The sequence below is a fragment of the Mesoplodon bidens genome, assembly GCF_964165515.1.
Source record: "Mesoplodon bidens genome assembly, chromosome: 16".
Taxonomy (NCBI): domain Eukaryota; kingdom Metazoa; phylum Chordata; class Mammalia; order Artiodactyla; family Ziphiidae; genus Mesoplodon; species Mesoplodon bidens.
Window position 1 is genome coordinate 46,777,399 of NC_138173.1, and position 22,808 is coordinate 46,800,206.

The window sequence follows — 22,808 nt, forward strand, 5'->3', positions numbered from 1 at the left end:
ATAGAGTAATAGACATTTATAATTGACCATATTTCACACTTATATCATGGAAGCACTCACTTGGTTTTGTGTATCATTCAACTGATATTAACATATATTTCTATTCCCCATTTTATAATTTGGCACAGAATCAATTAATCAAATCATTATTAAAATTTGACTCAAACTGTTTAGTTGATTTAAATTTGCTCTTTTACTTAGATGTCATATAATCTAAACTCTTTATACATTCTTTTAGTCAAGATTTTCTTAATCCTTTTTGAAACTTTTTCTGCCCTTTGTATCTTATTTTAATTATCAAATTTTACTTAAAATTTTTTTACTAGCAGTTATCAAATATACAGTGAGGTTTTTCCCAGGATGAGTATTAAAATACCTATTTTTGAATGGGCACACTTTTGTCTATATGTCTTTACTGCAGTTTTAAAGTTATGATCTTAAGCCAGGGGTATGTGTATGTATGTTTACATTCTTACCTAGACCCAGTGTTTGTGGATTTACATGACAACATTTTATTGTAGAAACCCACTGAACCTACTAAGCTATGATTATTTTTCCCAGTTTGTAGGTTTGTAGCATACAATTGAGATTTTGTTTTTCCATTATGCCTATTAATGAGAAATGGAATTTCTCTATAAAATCTCTTTAATAAAAATCATAAATATAATTTTAAAGCACTTTTTCATGTTTGCTAAGGTTTGCTTACTGAATTTAGTTCTTATTCTAACCAAAGTTCTTAAAGACCCTCTTGATATCTATAGTTGATGTGTTTTGGGGAAGCACCTGTTATAGACAGCATTAATCTCATCTTATTATAGGCTTACTATCTCAGTTTCTCACCTCCTTACATTCTTGTTTTCCCCTAAAATGATTTCAGTAATACTTTGTGCCTTTACAGGCATGGTATGTTTTCAGGAGTATTATTCCAAGTGCCTCTTTCTTGATCCTAGTTCTAGAAAATTCAAGTTCAAAAGATCTTGATAACTGCATCCACACGTATGTTGGAGCAACCTGCTTTAATACATGGGACGATTTTATGATAATTCTAAATGCAATTGTAAAATTGTATTTGAAACCAATGAGACAACCTCTTTCCAGTAAATAATTCAAACCTTGATGAATTCATTACAAGCCAAAATTCTTATAATATTACTATTGTCATATTTACGTGCTGTCAAATATATTCTCCTGGACATATATGTACCAGAAGGTGTTTTCTATCTAATGAAGATTTGTTGTCTTCTATTTACATTTGTTTACATTTTATTCAGATTTAAATTATTTTACATATTTAATAATCATGCTTTTATTCACCAAATTGCATACTTAAATAAATCTAAAAAATGACATTTAATTTGTACATACTACCTTGAATGAAAGTAATATATCATCCTAGCATTTCTTCTTTTATACGTCCTGTAAGTTGGGCTCAGAAATAAGAACTGAACATTAATTTTATGGGTTTCTTTCTACTCGATAGGTGCTATGGATATAGAGGAGAGAAATCGCCAAATGAAAATTAACAAATACAAACAGGTAGCCGGATCAGATCCCAGACTGGAACAAGATTACCAATCAAAGGCAAGACATTTTTCTTTTTAAAAGTTGTAAAATAATCAGTTAATCATATGAAACTGTTAGATTCTCAAACTGCTGAATGCAGATTAGTCAGACACAAACATATAATGCAATGGCCCCATGATATTATTAAATGCTAAAATTTATGATGTGTTTGTATACCAACTTTTAGGTATAGACTTGCCTTACTATTTAGAAAAACCATTATATAATATAGGAGATTAAGGAAATGAAACTCATAAATGATCTGAAGAACAAAGCTTTTAGAATTTTTCATTTTATAAAACTTATAAAGGCCCTAACACCCTCAAAAATGTTTAGGAAGAACTTCTATTATCATCTTATGGTTTTCCTACATATAGAATTTTTTTACTTTATAGCGTTTTAATTCAATCTGATTTATTAATAAGTTATTGGAACAAAATACATACTCATGAGGTGTTGTAAAGAATTCAAAAAGTTTTTTAGTGAGAATCTTTTTGAACCACTTTTTGGTAATAAATTGAGGTGCGAAGTCTACCAATGTAGGAAAAAAATATTATTTCATTGCTCTTGCCCTTCATTGCCTTTATATTTTCAAAACATTTTTAGGCTCATCATATTATTCATTCAAAGACTTTGCTCTGAGGTACCTATTTAAGATTTAACAAAAGAATGAAAATAGCAAAACTTATTCCTAACATTTCATTGTTATGTGGTCTAATCATTGTAGTCATGTAATATTTGTGGTCTGTTATCTGTGTATTAGAGAAAAGCAATTTGGATTTTTATACAGTTAGGTCTATTTTATCCTTACCTTCAGTTTCTCTCAATTATAGCCCATTCTTCAGTAAAGATAAGACTTATGAAGTAAAGCACAACTGGCTATGTGGGATGTGCATATGTGGGAGGTAGCATAGGTTTCAGTTTCTCCATTATACAACCTAGAGGAGGCAGATATTCTTACCTCAGCATCACCTTCCAAGCCACCAATCTCTTCCCCAGAGTACATGAATATTGACTGATGTGGTGAATACAGAATTGTTCTGCTGTCCTGGAAATGGCACAGGCCTAATGCCAAGAGAAAGGTAAATTTAAGACAAACAAAAAATAGCCTTGCCTTTACTTAGCAGGTTTTAACTTCTAGAAATTTCATTCTAAAATGAAAATACGAATAACTTCAAATAGGTTCAGTGAATTTCATAGAAAACAGATTTTCAGTGATAGAATATTTCAGATACATCTCTAACCTTTTGAGCTTGGTATCAGAAATGATACCTGTGCCTTTCCAGGTACTTTTAAAAATATTTCTGCCTAGGGCTAAATAGGAAGAAAGACCTGATCTTTTGTGGCATCTGCTATGCTCTAATCTCTCATTTATACATATTATGTAATCCAAAGACCAAGGCATGAAGTCCTGATAAAATAGGATATTAAAGCTTCCATAAACATAAGATAACACATATTTGTTCTGTTTGTTTATATCCCACTATACTTCATGAAGGAATGTAGATGATTCTTAAAAATACATAAAATACTCTCAATAATATCATCAATGAAGAAATGAGTATCAAGGGAAAATGAGGTCAAGAAAAAACAAGGTAATGCCAGAAGTAAAGCTTGTGAACAAAATGCATAGTGTGAGATCCTATACACCTGCTACATGTGGGGCTTATATTTTGACTGTGAGCTTCCTCACAAGCAGCAAAGGCAGAAAAGGAAACTGGGTCACTCATATGATTTACATTGTTCATACAATAAAAACAAGTTCCTTAGAAGCAATGCCAATGATTCTTGTTATGGATACCTGACAGAAGTTCATTACAAGGGGATGGACCAAAGGAATACTAAAGAATGCCTGAGGCTTCGAAGTTTTATAACTTTGACATGAATTATTTTAGGTTAGAAAAAATTTAAGTCTTGGCAAAGGACTTATTATGCTAAGCAATATAATTTCCTAGGTATTCTCTAAGGCAGTGGTTTTCAAAGTGTAGACCCAGACCAATAACCTCAACATCACCCAAGGACTTTTGGAAATGCAATTCTCTGACCCGCTCCAGACCTACTTAATCAAAACTCTAGGGGTGATGTTCCTGGTTTTAAAAAGCCTCCCAGGTGATTGAGATGTGGACTACAGTTTGAGAACCACTGCTCTAAGGTGGGCTGCATGTAAAATTTACTTCCAGGTAACTGAATGAGTTGACTTCCTCTTTTTAGGGTTTTAGCCAGAAGCCAGTGATGGATGAGGTCATTTAAAAATGAAGACTTTCTTCTGAGAATAAGTGATCTGACTCCTTTACAAGGCCTCTCCTAGTATCTAACAAATCCTATCTGTTGAATGTCAAGTACATAGAATTCTGTTTACTATTGCTGGAGTTGTGCACTCAGCCTAACCAAAAATGCAATCAAGTCATTAAGGTACAACTTTTGAAAAGGATCCAAAGAACGACTCTGTTTTGTTCCACTACAAATTTCCTGATGTGGTACTGTCTTTGCTGGGTCATCTATCTGCCTATCATCCCTACCTTGATCTAACTCTCTCATGGATCAAAGAGAAAATTACAGAGGATTCTTTTCAGTCAAGCGCATGTATAGATTTATTTATTATTCATTTCTATACTAACAATTATTTAGATTCAAATTTTCAACTGCATCCCCTCTCTTTTTTTTTTTTTTTTTTTTTTTTTTTTTTGCGGTACGTGGGCCTCTCACTGTTGTGGCCTCTCCCGTTGCGGAGCACAGGCTCCGGACGCCCAAGGCTCAGCGGCCATGGCTCACGGGCCCAGCCGCTCCGCGGCATGTGGGATCTTCCCGGACCGGGGCACGAACCCGTGTCCCCTGCATCGGCAGGCAGACTGTCAACCACTGTGCCACCAGGGAAGCCCCATCCCCTCTCTTTTTAACTAGGGATATTCACCTTATATTTCCATTCTTTCCTTCCTTGTTTGAGAACAAGTGCCAATTAAATACTTGCTATTGAGCTATGCACTTTAATACATTAACTCTAATTCGTGAAAAAATCATTTAATTGGTAAGGGAACTAAGCCATAGAAAGGTTAAGTAATCTACCCAAGTTCACATTAAATCATGGAAAGTATTATTTGTAGCTAATCTGGTTTTCAATTTTGAGATAACTGAGATTAAATCCAAAGCCTACAGAGCATATGCTATACTTATGAGCTATATTCCTGAAATTCTAGTGAAGCTATTAAGAAGCTTTCATGGAATATAATTGTTAGCGAAGTGTTTTTTAAACTACACATTCCACATTTTAAATGGCTTTGCTTCCCTGAATTTTTCAAGCATTCTACATGACAGTTGTAAACAATTCTTACTAATTTATAAAATATCTCCTCAGTAATTCACTTTGAAAGTACCTGCAGAGCAATGCCTATTAAGTTACTGTCTTTCTAAACATATTTTAAGTATATGAGGAAATTTGTAAGCAGACAGCCTATATTTAATAAAAGCATCAAAACCACATGCAGACATGATTCCTATTTAACCAGTGGATGATTTCTCAGGGCTTTTCCCTCAACAGAATTTAACTATGTAGCCAATGCACCCTTTCATGCCTACTGCATTGTCTGTATCCCACTTTACATGTGATTCATCTATTCTACTCTCAACATAATTTAAGGATCAACTTAAAACCAATGTTCTCTGCTCTTCATTGGTTCAGAAAAACATGATTTGTTTATTACATTTAACAATGTGAATTATAATTCAGCATAGACCAACTACCCTTCCATGAGTTACATAATTACAATAATTAGTAATAATTGATAAACAATGTAGGTATATCTGAAAATTAATATGGAGAATTTGATAATATTTATATAACTATATGATGTTTGCTTTTTAAATTAGCCATATTTAATGTTTTTAAATGAACTTGGAGGATTTTTTTTTTCTTTTTTTTGCGGTACGTGGGCCTCTCACTGTTGCGGCCTCTCCCGTTGCAGAGCACAGTCTCTGGACGCGCAGGCTCAGTGGCCACAGCTCACGGGCCCAGCAGCTCCGCAGCATGTGGGATCTTCCCGGATTGGGGCACGAACCCGTGTCCCCTGCATTGGCAGGCGGACTCTCAACAACTGCGCCACCAGGGAAGCCCTTGGAGGATATTTTTTAAAAGAGTAGTCCATCAGATTTCAACAGAGAAGCTACACAGTTTATTGATACCATGTTTATTTGGAACTCAAAGCTTATTTCTCTGTAGAAAAAAAAAATGTTCCTTTTTGGTGGTAATGTTCCCACAAAATTATCACAAAAATATTTTACCCCTATTGTAGCACTTATAATCTTCTGTTTTCTTATTTATCACTCTAGAATTAAGCAAGATAGCTCATAAATTTTGCAGAACTTTTCAAATGTGGACCAGAAGTTCATATTAATCCATTTAACCTGCAGTCTAATAGACTGATCAGTATTCTGGGAGTGGAGCACAACACTGCAAAAGAAAGGAAAAAAATTTTTTTCTCCATTCTTTGTACATACCTGATCCTGGGCACTTGTCACCTTTTCTTCCAGGCTTCTTGTCTTGTAAGTATCCACTCACTGATTTCAAAGAGACATATTAGAAAGAAAGCAATCCCACTAAAGTAACTTACATTATAACATGAACTACACAACACAGAGATAGTTTTTAAAAAAAGGTCTGTAAATACAAATAAACCTCACACGATGGAGCTGTAGGCAGTATCAATATAAAAAAATTCAGACTTTTAAAGGCAAAGTATTTTTGGCGGGTAGATCACCATTGTTAACTAAGCTGTTCCCTTAATTAGAGCTTACTCTCTTCTCAACACTGAGAATACACATTTAAGGCCAGCCTTAAGTGTTTTAAATTGACTTTCAAAACACAAGCAGTAAGGACCAGAAGAGGGGAGACAGGTTGGGGCTGGTGAGGAGTGGCACCTATGGGCTACTTATAAGTTTGATGTTTGTGAGTCAGGAGTACTTTAAGACTCTAATATCACCAAAATATGGCAGCAGCACTTGAGTACAGTGTAGGAGATGAGAACACAGCCTGGAGACAAGCAAACTCCACCTGGGTGACTTTCAGTAGGTTAACCTCTTACTCTCAATTTCTTTATTAAAAAGGGCTTTGAGATCTATTTCATACAGCGATGATTAGGCAGAACTGAGATAATGTATATACATGGTTTAGCATTTAGTAAAATGCTTAATAAATGGTGCAGATATTTGTTATTATTTTTTATAATAACAGCAAATGTGCCATAGGCACCAGAAATGAATACGACAAGGTTGAAAAGAAATGGTAAAGAAATTACTAAGCTGATGAAAAGGATTTTAGTGTAACTCAGCTATCATTGAATGTTCCCTTTATTCTCAAATAAAGAGACTGAAGCAGCAGAGATCAAATTTAGGGGGAAAGAATTTATGAATCTTCAAAGAATATGGAGATAAAAAAATAAAAAGAGCCTGGAACATAACATATCATGAGAATTACAAGCTAAATTACTGAAATTAAGAAATGATGTTGGGCTTCCCTGGTGGTGCAGTGGTTGAGAGTCCGCCTGCCGATGCAGGGGGACAAGGGTTCGTGCCCCGGTCGGTCGGGGAAGATCCCACATGCCGCAGAGCGGCTGGGCATGTGAACCATGGCTGCTGAGCCTGCGCGTCCGGAGCCTGTGCTCCACAACGGGAGAGGCCACAACAGTGAGAGGCCTGCGTACCGCAAAAAAAAAAAAAAAAAAAGAAATGATGTTATCAAGGTTGACATTCAATGAGCCTGGCTCTTGGAAAGATGATTAACAGGTAGGCATATGGCTATGGGTATGGGTCTTTAAAAAGAAATACTCTTTAACAGCAGTGACATAAATGGATCTGAAAACTGAAAAACTAAATTTATAAAAAGTGCATTTTAAAATTACATTAGGTGGCCTTATGCAAATCACTAAGATGATATGTGGAAATACATGTATTTATTGAAAGTGAAGAAATGAAAAATATAATTTTATTGCAGTGATTGATATAAAATGCTAGGGGATTTTCTTTTTGGATAAGCAGAAAAGTTGAGTTTCTGGTAACATATAACACAGCCCAATAATAGTAGAGTTGAGCTGGGCCTGGTGCCCGCTGGAGGAAGAGCTGCTCCATCATTGACTCTCAAGTTACCCAGAGAACCTGGTATTCTCATGAAACAGATACCACTGTGCCAGTGTTAGATGGAATCATGTGATATATAGAGCAAGAGAATTCTAATAGGAGTGATCTTAGTAACCCAATCTTTACCCTGCAAGGTCCTCAAGGAGTAGGTAAAGAAGTCCTGTGGGAAGTAATGAAGCATCCTTTCTTGGAATAAGCAGTTCAACTGTTTTATGAACAGAAGTAGGATTCAGATTTTCAAAAAAATTCCTGCTAGGCTTGGTCTAGCCAGATATCCAGCAGAATGGTTTCATTTTTAAAAAATCAGAATTAAGATCACCTCCTCATAGTTTCCATCCCAAACTAGTCAAGAAATCTAATCACTTACTGATGAAGATGCCAGGGAGAATGCCAGTGGCTGCACCTGGATTTCTTCACTGAAACCTGCCATTTCTCTAAACGTCTATTCTACTTTGTCAATTTTCTCTGATGTTGTGTTCATTTCTGTATAACCCTGCAATAAGATAGCTTCACGTTCTTTAGCAAAATTAGCACAGTGTGCTAATAATAGTACCTACCTCATAGGATTGTTTTCAAGATTAAGTCTATTTATATGTTATGTATAACTCAAACAGAGTTTGGAATATAGTAAGGAATAAGTAAATGTGAGCCGTCATATGATGATGGTGGGATGGTGATGATGATATGATGATGATGATGGGGAAGAAAGAGAAAAAGAGAAATTATTTTCAACAGATACCCTGCTCTTACCAGGTCTATTTCTGTTGCCAGCAACAGTCTACTAGATACAGATTAGTATATCTTTAAGGTAATCCTAAAAAATAGGTGGGTGGAAAGGGAGGAAAAGTGTAAAAACTAATGATAATCTAAAAAGTTAAAAAGTGATTTGGGTTGTCTCATTTTTATCAGGTTAGTCAAATTTTTATCTACCACAAATTATCATTCTTGCCATTTCTACTCTTTAGCCAGCTGGAATGTACTTCAAATTTAACTTAAACATAGAGATAAATTTACACATAATTTATCTAAATCTATGATATGCACACACACATATCCTAAAGCTCTGAGCCAAAGGACAATTCCTCTCCTCCATATTTTAGCTGATGGAAGCAACAACTATTTATTTCTTCCTTGTCTCACATGTACAAACATACCTCACTTTATGTAACAGACCCACAGTTACAAACTTAATAGTAGATAATTTTAATGGAATTTTAGAAATTTTATAGTTTTATCTGTGACTAATCTTTGAATATAAAAGTTTCTAACTTTAGGTTTCTTTTTTCTTAACATTTGCTAGGGCTGTCATAACAAAATGCCACAGATTAGGTTGCTTAAACAACAGAAATTAATTTTCTCACAGTCTGGAGGCTAGAATTCCAAGATCAATTGTTGGCAGGTTTGGTTTCTTCTGAGACCTCTCTCCTTGGCTTGGAGTTGGCCACCCTCTTGCTATGGCCTCAAAGGGTCATCCGTCTGTGTGTATCTATGTTCCAATTTCCTCTTCTTGTAAGGACACCAGTCATATTAGATTAAGGTCCATCAGTGTGACCTCATTTTACCTTAATTACTTCTTTAAAGGCCTTATCTCCAAAACAGTCACATTCTGAGGTAGTAGAAGTTAGCACTACAACATATGAATTTGGGGGATATACAGTTCAGCTATAACATATCTATACAAAGTAGTTAATGGTCTTTTAGTTTATCACCTTAATGCATTATGAAAGCATATTTGATTATAATGTAAATATGTATTTTTAGGCAACTAACTATAGCTATTTTGTTTCAAACTTTTTGATTTTTTAAAATTGTGTTTACTTTCTCTGTTTCTCCAACTACCTTCTCACATCCTAGGAGATGAAATATTTTTGTGTCTGCAAGTTCATTTTAAAAATTATTTTTCATAGTTATAAAACCACATTTAAATTTAAATATGTTTTTCTTAGACAGACATTCAAGCATGTGTCTTCTTTCTTTACATTATATTTGTGAATTGCTACCTCATACTATACAATCACCTATCAGGCCAGGAAGACCACATGTCAGGTCAGGAAATATAAAATAGATATTTTTAATTATGAAGAAGTCATTTGAGATGACTGGGACAGCAACTTACATGTTGTAGAACACTATAAAATTACAGAAGAAATTGTAATTTCTCTCTTTTTAGTAACTATAATGTTGCTAAAAACTAACAAAAGAAAGATCTTTAAATAAATTGCATCTAGCTACTCTCTGGTAAAAGGGTCAGTCTATGGACAATAGCTGCTATTGCCAAGAGCATAATTTCTTCCTATATATTTCCTAAGAACACACAAAGGAAACATTTTTCTTTTACCTCCAGCAAAAATAGAAATTTATGCATTCACCTTTGCTTTCATCAAGCCTCCAGGGTTGCTGGTTTGCTAACAACTAGAGCGCCCTTTGGGGGATACAAGGAATGAATGATATGGGTCACCAAAGGGTGAGAGATCTTGCTTTATAGAATCAAGGACGATAAGAGGAATAAGGAAGGAAGAAAATGTGGTAAATAATGCAGAAACATTCCTTCCAGCTCAAATTTCATGTAATTGAAAAGGATTAAGTATAGCCATATAAAAAATTGCAAATACAAGAATATTCAAGACAACAGAGATATGATAACATATAAACCCTCTGAACCAATCATGACATTTATCACTTCCTAAAATACATATATTCTGTCTTATGTGGTGCTTATTTGCTTGTTTCTTACCTTCTTATTAAACTTCACACTTCTTGAGAATGGGGATATAGTTTATTCATCTATGTAGTCTCTCCAGGGGCAAGTAAGGACAAGATAGGAACTTCTGGAGAGGGTATGGGTAGGTTATTACCCAAGAGTCTAAAACAAATTTTCTAATGGACATATGATTATTGGTTTCTGTCTAGAGTTAATCATAATAGAAAGAATACTCAGAAAGAATTGGAAGACTTAGGTTCTAATTTTGATTCTGCCACTTATGTGCTAGGACTTTGGATACATTGCCCAATAGTTCTTCACAACCCAGCTTTTTTCTCTGTACAAATTCTGTGTTATCTATAAAGTGCTACACAAATATATGGTAGTTTGGAGGCCACGTTGAAAAACATCATTATGTATTAACACTTGGGTTTTAGGCAGCCTCATCATTAATTAAGCAAATCATTTAATCTTGTAGCTTAATCTTTAAAATTAGGTTTGAACTAGATCTTCTATATTTCATTTCCTTTATCTAGTGTTGTCTCATTATTGATTCAGTAATCTCTGATCAGTGTCAGGCTCTCTACTCAATGTATTCTCACAGATGATTGAATCTACAGATTTTATAATTAACTTATGGCATAATAATTATGATTTATAGAATAAATGTATGTGTATAATGTTTTTGCTTCATACTTCACATGAAATAATTGATAACTAAGTTTGAATTGAGACTTAAGTCAAAACCTTTAGTCAATTAAGGCAATCAGTCAACTAGGAGGGCAGCATGGAGTCTTCCACATCTATAATTTCAATTTAATTTGGCTAATGATAATTTGAACATATCTACAATTTTATTATGTAATAGCTTTGCTCATGAGCACAAAAATTAGTTGTAACTTTTCTTCAGTTGGAAGGATTACAGATATTATTTATTAGCAAAATTAATTTACTAATATCTTCCTAAACATGGAATTTTGATTATTTCTACATCATCAATTTTGAAAATTATAAAATAATACTCCAGACTGGAAATAATATAGCTAACCTTGGAATATATCTCTTATGAGGAAGGAACTTTTGGCTGGTGATAATTTCAGGAGGTAGAAATATTGTATGTAAAAGAGTACAGAACTCAGCTTGGTACATGGGAAAGCCCAGTAATGGTAGCTGTTTTTATTATTTATTATAACAAGTGAGGTAGGAGTAATAACAAAAACTTTACAGTTGAACTCGATTCTGATAGATGAACCAAAACCCACCATTCAATATAACTTTATGACTAACAAAGAAAATGGCTATGATTTTATGATTGACCCTTCTTAGGTCATTTTCATGACTAGGAATACTCACTTCAAGGCTAACAGTCTTCAGGGTCAGTCATGTAAGAACATGTTACTTCTCAAGCCCATTTTCACTTTCTGCCAAAAAGAAAAATCATCGGAATTTTAGATGGAATATGAAGGTGTTAATTAAAAATGACATAAAATGTCTTTTTATTCAGGTTAGTTTGTATTTTTTTATTATTTAAATATCTTACTTGTTTAAAATTCATCCACTTATGGGCTTCCCTAGTGGCGCATTGTTTGAGAGTCCGCCTGCCGATGCAGGGGACACGGGTTTGTGCCCCGGTCCGGGAAGATCCCACATGCCACGGAGTGGCTGGGCCCGTGAGCCATGGCCGCTGAGCGGCTGGGCCCGTGAGCTATGGCCGCTGAGCCTGCGCGTCCGGAGCCTATGCTCCGCAGTGGGAGAGGCCATGACAGTGAGAGGCCCGCGTACCGCAAAAAAAAAAAAAAAAAAAAAAAAAAAAAAATCATCCACAAATAGTTATAAGCAGTATAGTAGTGTTATTTCCATGCTGGTTTTGTATTCTGATTATACATGTCATTTTATATAGTTTTCAAATTTCAGAAAAGGAAGCAAATCTTTATTTTAAAGAAGAAAACTATATGTGAATATTTTAAAAAGAAATGGCTTAGGTTCTAAATATGCTGCCTAGTATCCCCTTAAACATGAATTTATGGTTCACAATTTATTTTGATGAAAAGAAATAGAATGACTTTAATATTAACAAGTTAGTTGTATAAGCTTAGTTAATTCATTTAACTTCTCTCAATTTTCTCATCCATAAAATGAGGAAGGTAGATTACATCCTCTCTGAAGTCACTTTCAGCTTTAAAATACTGTGATTTTTTTGAATGACTCAGTGACAAGTGAATAACTAAAAGTATGTTTCAGTGCCAAATAATTTTCCTGGGCATTTTTTCTTAAAGGATGGTTATATGAGTCCTCTTTTTTAAAATATCTGAACGTATTTTGTTATCTCGGGGAACATTTAGTAATGTTCTCTTTTCTGCTACTCAGAACTGCATACCGCAGGTACCTCTGAAGCTGATCAGCTTTAAGTCTGGATTCTGGTTCTGCAACATTAAAAGAAGAAAAATTACCAGAAAAACAATCAAATAAATAATAATAAAATGGAGGACTAAGTGAATGAGGAAGGGATAAAGGAAGAAAGGCATAAAGTCAGGAAGAAATGGAAAAAAGAAAGAGGAGGGAGGGAGGAAAGGAGGAAGCAGGAAGGCATAATCCTTCCAGTCTAAGAGTTCATAATTGAATTAGGGAAACACGTGCACAAAAAGTAGTGCTCGTACAAAGTAGGCCGTGTTAGGTAGTACAATACAAGTAAGTCATGCAAAGGAAAAATAAAATGAGAAATATTCTTTTGGCTTCAAGAAATCTGGGAATACATTGTAGAATATGACATGACATGAAGGACATATCAGGCAGAGGGAGAGCTTAAGCAGAGTTATAAAAGCATATGAGCACAAGCCATGTTTTAAGGAACAGCTAGTAGTTCTTTAGGATAGAAACATTTAACAAATCGGGGTACATATTAAGAGGTGAGAATGGAAAAGTTGTCTGGGACCAGATTGTGGAGGGCTTTAAATCACTCAGTTAAAAATCCAGAATGTTCTTCTTTAAAATCATAAGCTTTGAAGATTTTTTAAGTCACCAAGATCTACAAATCTGTGCTTTTAGAAGAAACTCTAATGGTATACTTCAGATGAATTTGAAAAGGATGTTAAAGACAAGAAGTCCTATTCAGATGCTACTGCTAGAGTTTGAGCAAGACATAATTGTCATTCCTTGCCATGCTTGACTGTTGACTCCACCCCAAATGGTCTTCATGCAAATCCAGCTGATCCTACCCTACCTTCTCACACAAGGAGTAAGGGTAGTGGGCCTCTTCCAGATTTTCAACAGAATGTAATTATATCTGCCCTGTGCTTGAATTTGATCCATCAGGGCAATTCTCAGGCCCTTTTAGTTTCTTCAATAATATGTTGTTTTTCAGGCTATTATTTAGCTCTGATTCTCTTAGATGCAAGTACCTTGAGTTACTTTATTACTTTCTAAGGTACTAATATTTGAAAGGGAACACCACTTCATGTCCTCAATCCATTAATTTTTCTTGTATTTTTGCCTGTTATAGATTCCCAGGACCATGATCCTACTGCTATGTTCTCATGTCTTATTTCCGTTACAACTTTTGGGATGCTAGCCTGCTACTTAATATCTATAATATCACCACCCTATGTCCTAATAAAAGATATAAATATTCTCTATAAAGTTACATAATAAGCCACAAAATAAAGATGTTTACAAAGAACTAAATGTCAGGAATTTTATGACTAAGGAGAGTTTATTTATGATATTTCTTAATTCTAGCTGGATCTTACAAGTTTATAATCCGAGGGCTTGGAGAAGCATTTAATCATAATAATGGTATAATTGCTTTAATAGTAACTCCTTTTGTGGAAGAATAATGGACTCACTGGTTTTTGCACTAGCAGCAGGCATTCTGTTCTACTCTCTCTGAGCTTGGATGTAAATGAAATGTTACGTATATCGGAATGAGATATTGTTATTAATACATTTAAGGGTCTGGGAAGAACAGACTTCTTGATTGAGGTAGAAATTTCAGATGACATTTGTTTGGGATATTACTGAAAAATAAATGGCATAAAAATAAATCTAAGACTCAGTAAAGCTGTGGAAAAAGAAACCAATTATTTACCTTATGTGGATACATCTAAAATAATAAATGGCTAAGTATTAATACATATTATCTGTAAATTTAAAAAGTAATAGCTGTCTTAGATGTTGGGGAAAAGAAAATAATATATAAAATATTTGAAAGTTGTTTCTAAACCATTAAAATTATTCACATTTTAGTAATTATTAGTGTTATGGTCATGGATTGTTATGTTCTTTGGTTTAACTTTCCTTGACGCCAAGTATAAGCATAATTATAAAAACCAACCCAGGGGGCTTCCCTGGTGGCGCAGTGGTTGAGAGTCCGCCTGCCGATTCAGGGGACACGGGTTCGTGCCCCGGTCCGGGAAGATCCCACATGCCGTGGAGTGGCTGGGCCCGTGAGCCATGGCCGCTGAGCCTGCGCGTCTGGAGCCTGTGCTCCGCAACAGGAGAGGCCACAACAGTGAGAGGCCCGTGTACCTCAAAAAAAAAAAAAAAAAAAAAAAAAAAAACAGGTTAACTGTTTCAAGAATGAAAAAACATGAATTTCCAAGTCAGGTTTAATGTTATCCTACCCTAAGTAAATAAGCCAATCTGGTGTCAAAGGACAATGCCTTATTTTTTTTAATGAGATATGGAATAGGGACTTGTAAAGTTTTCATAGCTATTTTCAAGTTTTTTCAATTCAAGATAAAACATTTGAGATCATAGCCAAATGATGATGAAAATTGAGTATCAAAATCTAGAGCTTCTGGAGTTTCATCATGGAAACTTCTTATTACATATAATAAAAACTTACAGTTACATTCCTAATTATTATCATGATGAATATTTATTATGTGTCAACACCTGTGATCTTATTCAAAGCTCACATCAGGCTCACAGAAGTTAAGAGATTTGCCCAGAATCACATAGCTACCAGTAAGTGGGAGAGCAGTTACACATTCATATCTTCTAACTCTATACCCTGCGGTCATTACGCTATACTGGCTCTTATCATTAAAATTAGATGACTACATTATGGTTAAAGAGTGTACCTTTTTACCATGAGGTCAGAACAGGCACAGAACAGGATGAGTGATATACCATTTGGGTTAGCATTCAGATGTTCATAACAAATAAACAGACAAAGTCATCTGAGTAAATAAGGATTTTTTTTTTTCCCATAAGCAAGAAATTCAAGCAGCAGTTCAGGGCTGGTACTACTGTTTCAAAAGCCAAACTCTCTGTTCTTAGAACTTGTCTTTCTGCTCCCTCTTCTTACAGGAAGGCATTCACCCCCATTGTCACAAAATGACTACTAACATAGGCTCATATGTAAACTCCAATCAGAAAGAAAAGCCAAGAGGGAAAGGCAAAGACCATAACAGCTAAGCCAGCCCACTGTAATCAGAAAAGTAATAGTTCTCTCCAAACTGTTTCCCCTAAATTCCTGCTTATACCTCAGAGGCCAGACTCAAGTGAAAGGATCACCCTAGGTACAAGGGATCCTAAAAAATGAAGTTCTTTTCTTTTTTTGTTGTTGCTGTTAGACCACCAAAATAAATCTGATTCTTTTAGTAAAGAACAAAGGGGAAGAAAGAATATTGGTAGACATTCAACAGCAAGTGAGACAAATAAGTAGGTATAACAGACTCTAACTATGAATATGAAAGACCAAGGACCCATTCATAAGTCCCAAGTAGCTTATCAAGATATTTGTTTGCATAAAATGAGTGATACTTCTTAACTGTTTAGAATGGAGAATATTGGAGAGAGAGAAGTCAAAGATAACTCACAAGTTTTCTAGGTTTTAGTTGGTTATTAAATAATGGAGGAAATATAAGAGATACAAGAACAGCTGGTTTGGAGTGAAAGAGAATAAATTTGATTTTGGCCACATTGAAATCGATGTATCTACAAAACAACATATGGTAGATGTCCTGTTAGATGCCCTGGAAATACAGGTCTGAAGCTTGGGAGAGAAGTGAGGGGGAAAGATAAGGATTTTTTAGTCATTACATGGGTAGATAATGGATTCGATCATTCTGTGGGAATACATATAGTGAAAAGAAAAGAAGGCTAAAGATTGAAATTTGGGGAGAATATAATTTAAAATCAGGTTAGAGAAAGTGACGCCAGCAAAGGAGATTAAGAATAAATAGTTAGAGGCCTTCCCTGGTGGCGCAGTGGTTAAGAATCCGCCTGCCAATGCAGGGGACACGGTTTCGAGCCCTGGTCTGGGAAGATCCCACAGGCCGCGGAGCAACTAAACCCGTGTGCCACAGCTACTGAGTCTGCACTCTAGAGCCCACGAGCCACAACTACTGAGCTTGCGTGCCACAACTACTGAAGCCCACGCGCCTAGAGCCCGTGCTCCACAATAAGAGAAGCCACCGCGATGAGAAGCCTGAGCACTGCAACGAAGAGTAGCCCCCGCTCGCCGCAACTGGAGAAAGCCTGCACACGCAGCAACAAAGACCCAATGCAGCCAAAAATAAATAAATAAATAAAAATTTTAAAAAAGAATAAATAGTTAGAGAGATAGGGGAGAAACCATGAGTGACATTATCTGAGAAGCCATTATGGAAAAGTTTCAGGAAAAGAGAGGACTTCAACAATATTAGATGTAATAGCAAAATCAAGAAAGAAGACACTACTGGCTGATAAATTAGGACATTTTTAGTATTTGTTTGTTTTTTGAGAACAGTTCTAGTAAATGATAGATTAGAATGGGGGAAGAGTTAAGGATCCTGAGAAGGAAAATAGTAAATGCATTTGTTAAAGGCAAAAGCACAAGCTCTGCAGCTACCTGAGATTTCTAAACCTGGGATTTCATCGCAGAACTGGCCTTTCCATCTCTGAAAATTGTGAGGAATCAATGGAAGTAAATAAAGGATGAGGTTCCTTGAACAGCTAATTACTAAGAGACACAGAGTTCCCACAGAGCCAAACCTTTGAGAAAGTCAGCATTGACTACTAGCATTAATTCCTCTTCTACAAATTCTCCAGGAAACTTACAGATTTCCTTCAGACCAAGAGACAGTGGCTCTTTAGTAAATCTTTGCCTCCAAGCTAATGGCTACTCTGTCTGCAATTGTGTTTCTTTATCTTAAGCTGTTATTGTTCCATCTTTCACAAGATGAGTAGTTTGCAGGTATGATATCTTGTTGTCCTGTACATCTTTTCTCCTAACAAGTCTTTGTGAGTCCTACAAATAATGCATTTATGTCTAAGCCCCCGCCCCTGGTGGTATGCACCAACTCTGCATTCAGTGACCATTTGGTAACTTGAAATCAGCCACAGTGGGAGTATTTAGCCTTCAGAAATGAGCCAACTCTGTAAATCAGAACTTTTTCCTTTTGGATAGCTGGTTGTTAAATACATATAAACACACCACTTCCTATCTATACCCATCACAGAGAATGAAAGGATTAAGTGACTCAACTCTATTCAGCTATCATTACAGTAGTTTATACTCTGATTTAGTACTTCATACTGGAGATAATACCTCAGTATATAGCCCAGATAAAACAACCATTCCACTCATTTCTATTCATTAAACATTCATTGAGTTTCTAGTCAGGCACTACTGATCTAGATAACGGGAATACTAAAATAAATATGACAGTAATTATCCTCAAGGAATTTATAATATAGCAGGATAGATAGATGGTAGATAAATAGATGATAGATAGATAGATGACAGATGATAGATAGATAGGAGAGAGACAGAGACTGAGAAAGAGAGACATGATAAAAAGTATAAGAAAGGCATAAATAAAGTAGTTTAGGAATACTCAAGGCAGTGATTAATTCTCTTTGAAGGAATTAAAGAGTTTTCTAGCTGGGATTTCATTTGCAGGATACTGTTTACAAAACTAAATCTTAAATTAACCCTCAGTTTTCTGTGGCCTTTCCTCACTGTCTTCTCCCTCCAAAGTAGAGAACTTAACACAAAATACCTTCTTTAGGAGTCCAATCTAAAGAAAATTATCTGTTGACAAGCAGAGTTTTACACAGTCAGCATTCAAATCAGACCATGATAAGAACTTTGGCTAAGACAGAGAAAAACTCATCTGGAAATAGCTCCTCAAAAAACAAGTACCTACAGTTGTGCTACTAACAAAACACAACTTCTACTCTCTTTGAATTATTATATGGAATAAAAATAAGATGATGCAAGTGAGAGCGTCTTCTTGCTCATATGATTGTTTCATTTACCACAGTGCCAGGACCCCCTCTGCTCTGTTCTTTTCTCGTCTAGACCCGCCAGACTGATATCAAGAGCCCTGGCCAGAAATTCAGCCTCTCTCTTATCTTCCAAAGATTACGTTTGCCCCAGTTTTTTCCTACTTTTCGATCTACTCATGTTTTCTCTCTGAATATGATGTAACTATTCCTCCAAGTACTTCTTGATAGCCTAAAATTTTTTTCTTCAAACATGGGCTTTCTTGCTTCCCAGTATTTTGCCATAACCAATTCTTGGACTAGAGCTTTAGACAATAATTTGCAGTTTTATGGTGAGATTCAATAAATTGAAGACAAGCAATGCTTAAGGACGTCTCATAGAGGTTCATGTACAAAGCTCAAATGACCTGAGTTGCTGAGATGCTGTAGAGAACTCAAACTAGGAAATTACTTAATCTAAGAACTTGAAATGAGTATACAGGAGAAAATGAAAATTTTATTTTAGAAATCTGAGTTTACTTTTTGCTCAGGAATATTATTATAAAATTTTGATAATAACTTTCCTTGCAATAGAGCTGTGCTGATGTACTGTTATTTTCCACTAATGTTAGATAAATAGGGAGAACATTAACTTTTCCAGGCCACTTAAGAACTTTAGAGTCTGGAACATCCCGGAGAATAATAATTTCCCGTAGATTTTTCTGCTTCATGATCTGCTTAATAGTAATGTACAAAACATCAAAATGTTGTCGGGAAAAGCTCCCTCACTGTCGTCCAAGACTTTAATGATCTCCAGTCAGCACAGTTTTCAGCTGAAGCCTGAGCTATATCCCGAAGGTAAACATGTTAGAAATAGACAGAAAAATGCATTTGGTACAAGCCTTAGGTAGACAACAAAATCATCAAACTAGAGCTTTTAGCTAATTTGTAGTTTTTCTTTATTTAAACTATTCCATTCAGTGTCTTTTTATTTATGACCCGCTGCTTTCGGTGTTGGAAATGAGCAGCTGCTATGCGCTAAGCACACGATTGGGTATTTTGCATATATTATTTCTCTTACTCCCCACAAGAATCCTTAAAATGAAATTTATCCTTATCTTACTGGTACAAAAGCTAAACCTCCAAGTTTAAATTAAATTAAATCTTTGACTCTTAGGTGCTAAGAGACTTACAAAGATAAAGAAGATATTGTTCTGGCTTTTTGGAGCTTTTATTCTAATAGAAGGTTTGAAAACTACCAATAAATATGAATATACTCACACACACACACACACACAGACAGACACACACACCTATAACAAGAGGTAGCATGTGATGAATTATATAAAGGCTTAAAACTATAGTATGTGGAATCTTATCTTTCCTTAAATTTTGCATATCCAAAATTTTAGCTCAGCAAACTAGATTATTTGAGAGGTCTTAGCCAAAGATATGTGCAATGTGTATATACCATGTGTGTTTCAAAAAAAATTCTTAAGCCTTAGGCTAGCCTGTATGTACTTATGAATCATAGCAACAGGATCAAAAGTCATGATGACCTGAAAAGAAAAAGGCTAGAATATGCAAAGTCAGAATCCTAACTACTGAAATACAAAAGTCAACAAGCAGTTAGGATTCAGAAATGAAGGCAAAGAAAATCAGAAAAGAAGCAGTCAGGAAGACATGGGATACACAGGTACCAGGTGGCTTTGGATATTAGGATAAAGTACCAGAAACAAATATTAAAAATGAGGCATCTTCTATGTCAGCCAAGAAGTGTCATTTATTTCCTGCTGAGATAAAGCTATTCCTTATCCTGCAGTTGAGAATTAGTAGTTCCCTATGAGGCGATGAGATATGAATGAACCTGTCCAAACGGGAAGGTGAGGCCTGAGAACATACTAGGGGGAAAGTTTGATTTAATATTTTGCTATTTTTTGCTAAAAAAATAATATTTATTTTGCTTTATAAATATATTTTCTGAAATATGTCTCTTAGATATATATAGAAATAGTTACATTTTTATTATAGCTTAGAGCAGTCTTAAAATAATAAATTTACTCTTGGGTATTTTACCTAATATTTCTTTTGGTAAATATATTCCTGGAATTGATACTAAGCCAGTATTCAGCTACGATCTAATCATCATGATCATCATTGTCATCATTTGTCATTTATTAAACACTTCTTATGTGTCCAATATTGTGCTAAGTGCTTTATGTACATTATTTTATTTAATTCTTGCAGCAAACCTAGGAGATGGGTATGATTGTTGTCCACATTTTAACAGATAAAAACTGGAACTCAGGATCACAAACCTAATAATTTATGTAGCCAAGATTCATACTAATGATTCAGTCTCACTCCAGAGCATGTGCTTTTCATGATTACATTTACCCTTAATACTTCCTGAAGTTAAAAGTTGTGGCTTTTCATTTGCATTTAGATGATATAGTAATCCCATGAGCAAAAGCAAAGAAAAAAATATAATACCAAAACTGCTTTTCTATTCAATGATAAATTATTTTTAAAGACATAAATAGCAATATGCCTCTCCTTTTTATTATAAATTCTAAGAATGAGTAAGATAGAGTTCTCCCAATACAGTGTAGTATTGGGAACAATTTAATAATTTTGAAAAATTTCTTGAAACATCCATTTTTCATATATATATGAAATATCCAAAAATGGAAATTACTTCCATTTGTGTCTCAACTTGAGATCAAATTTACTTTTAATAAATAGCATGGAAAAAATACATATATACATATATCCAACGTTATCTATGCTAGCCAGTGTATACTGGCTATATATGTATATATATATTATATATATATATTTTTAAATATAATGGTTAACATAGATAATATTGGATCCAACCACTGAAATGCTATTCTAGGCAATGGCTGAAGACATTGTCATTTAAAGTAAATTGTTTTTGATATTTTAAGATGACCTTAGTTTGAAAAAGTATACCATGGACTAAATGTTCTCCAAATAAATCCACTGTAAATAAATAGTCTTCCTTTTAAAATCAAACATAACAGTTCTATTTACATAGATATTTCCTGGAAAAAAGGCAATAACTTTTTGAAGAATTTAACTGTATTTTTTTTTGATAATTGAGAATTCCAACAAAGTCAAAAGTTACAGTGGATTAAGAAAGGCCATATCTCACCTAATATAAATATATATTTCTAGATTAAGGATTTGATTATTAAAATTTTGTGTAGCCTTCAAAATAATTCTTATATTTTACATTTAAAGAAAATGATCAGTTATTAACTCAAAAATATACAACAAGATACTGGGGGGAAGAAAACATCTCATTTGAATCTGATCTAATGTTTACGCTACACCCTACTGCCATTCAACTTGTCTTACCAAAATGTTTATATCTAGCTAATATTTTCAGTGAATTGTTGTTCATACAGAACTATTTATTGGGGTAATGATTATTCAAGTCACAGTAAATGGTTTATATAAGATAATCATCTTTCTAATGCTTTATGAAATTTGCCAGTATCTATGATTTAAAAGATCTCCATTGTGAAATTGAAGAAGTAAGGATTTTTCACCATTATGTTTAAGAGCATATTTACAAAAAAAATCTATTAGCAGATAGTCTGTTAACCTAGTAATAGCCATCAGGTGGTAATCATACAGTAATAATACTGGCTGCATTATTTTATATTATACCAGACACCACACATGTATTATTTCTTATTTTCAAAACAGCCCTGCAAGGAAGATATTATTTTCCCTATTATTTTATAAACAGTGTTTTAAAGGTGAAATAATTTGCTCAAGTTTACCCAGCTAGCAAGTTTTCCTTACTCCACATTTTTCAGACTTCAAAACCTGTTCTTTTTTACATTCCACATGTCATTAACATAAAGCATTTATGAAGGTTTTCAATTTATCAGAATATTTGAACACCCAGAACACCCTGCACCCTGGCTGTGCCAGATGACCATCTGATTATTTCAGTTCCAGAAAGTTTGAACTATTGTAAATAATAACGATTTTTTCTAGTACTTCTAGGATTCATCAAAATTCCAGCAACCATTCAGAAATTAAACTTTCTCTTTTCTCTTGGCTTTTCTTTAAAAAGTTAGTGTTTTAATAATTAGATTTTGTATTATCTCTAGGTTTTCAGTGAAGCATAATGGATTAAAGAGAAAATTGATGCTACTAAAATTGGTTTTTATAAGTTACAATGGCA

The 22,808-nt window shown here is 34.5% G+C and overlaps 1 protein-coding gene across 8 annotated transcripts in view; it reads left to right on the top strand.

The window, feature by feature from the left end:
• RIMS2 (regulating synaptic membrane exocytosis 2) overlaps positions 1-22,808 on the top strand; it is a 568,944-nt gene that overhangs the window by 413,607 nt on the left and 132,529 nt on the right. For 7 of the 8 annotated variants that reach the window (XM_081258177.1, XM_081258180.1, XM_081258182.1 and 4 more), the window contains one exon: positions 1,481-1,581. In XM_081258177.1, the coding sequence (XP_081114303.1) occupies positions 1,481-1,581 (101 nt within the window). Of the gene's footprint in view, positions 1-1,480; positions 1,582-17,201; positions 17,379-22,808 lie in introns of those variants that run through there. The other variant, XM_081258181.1, reaches the window with a different exon arrangement.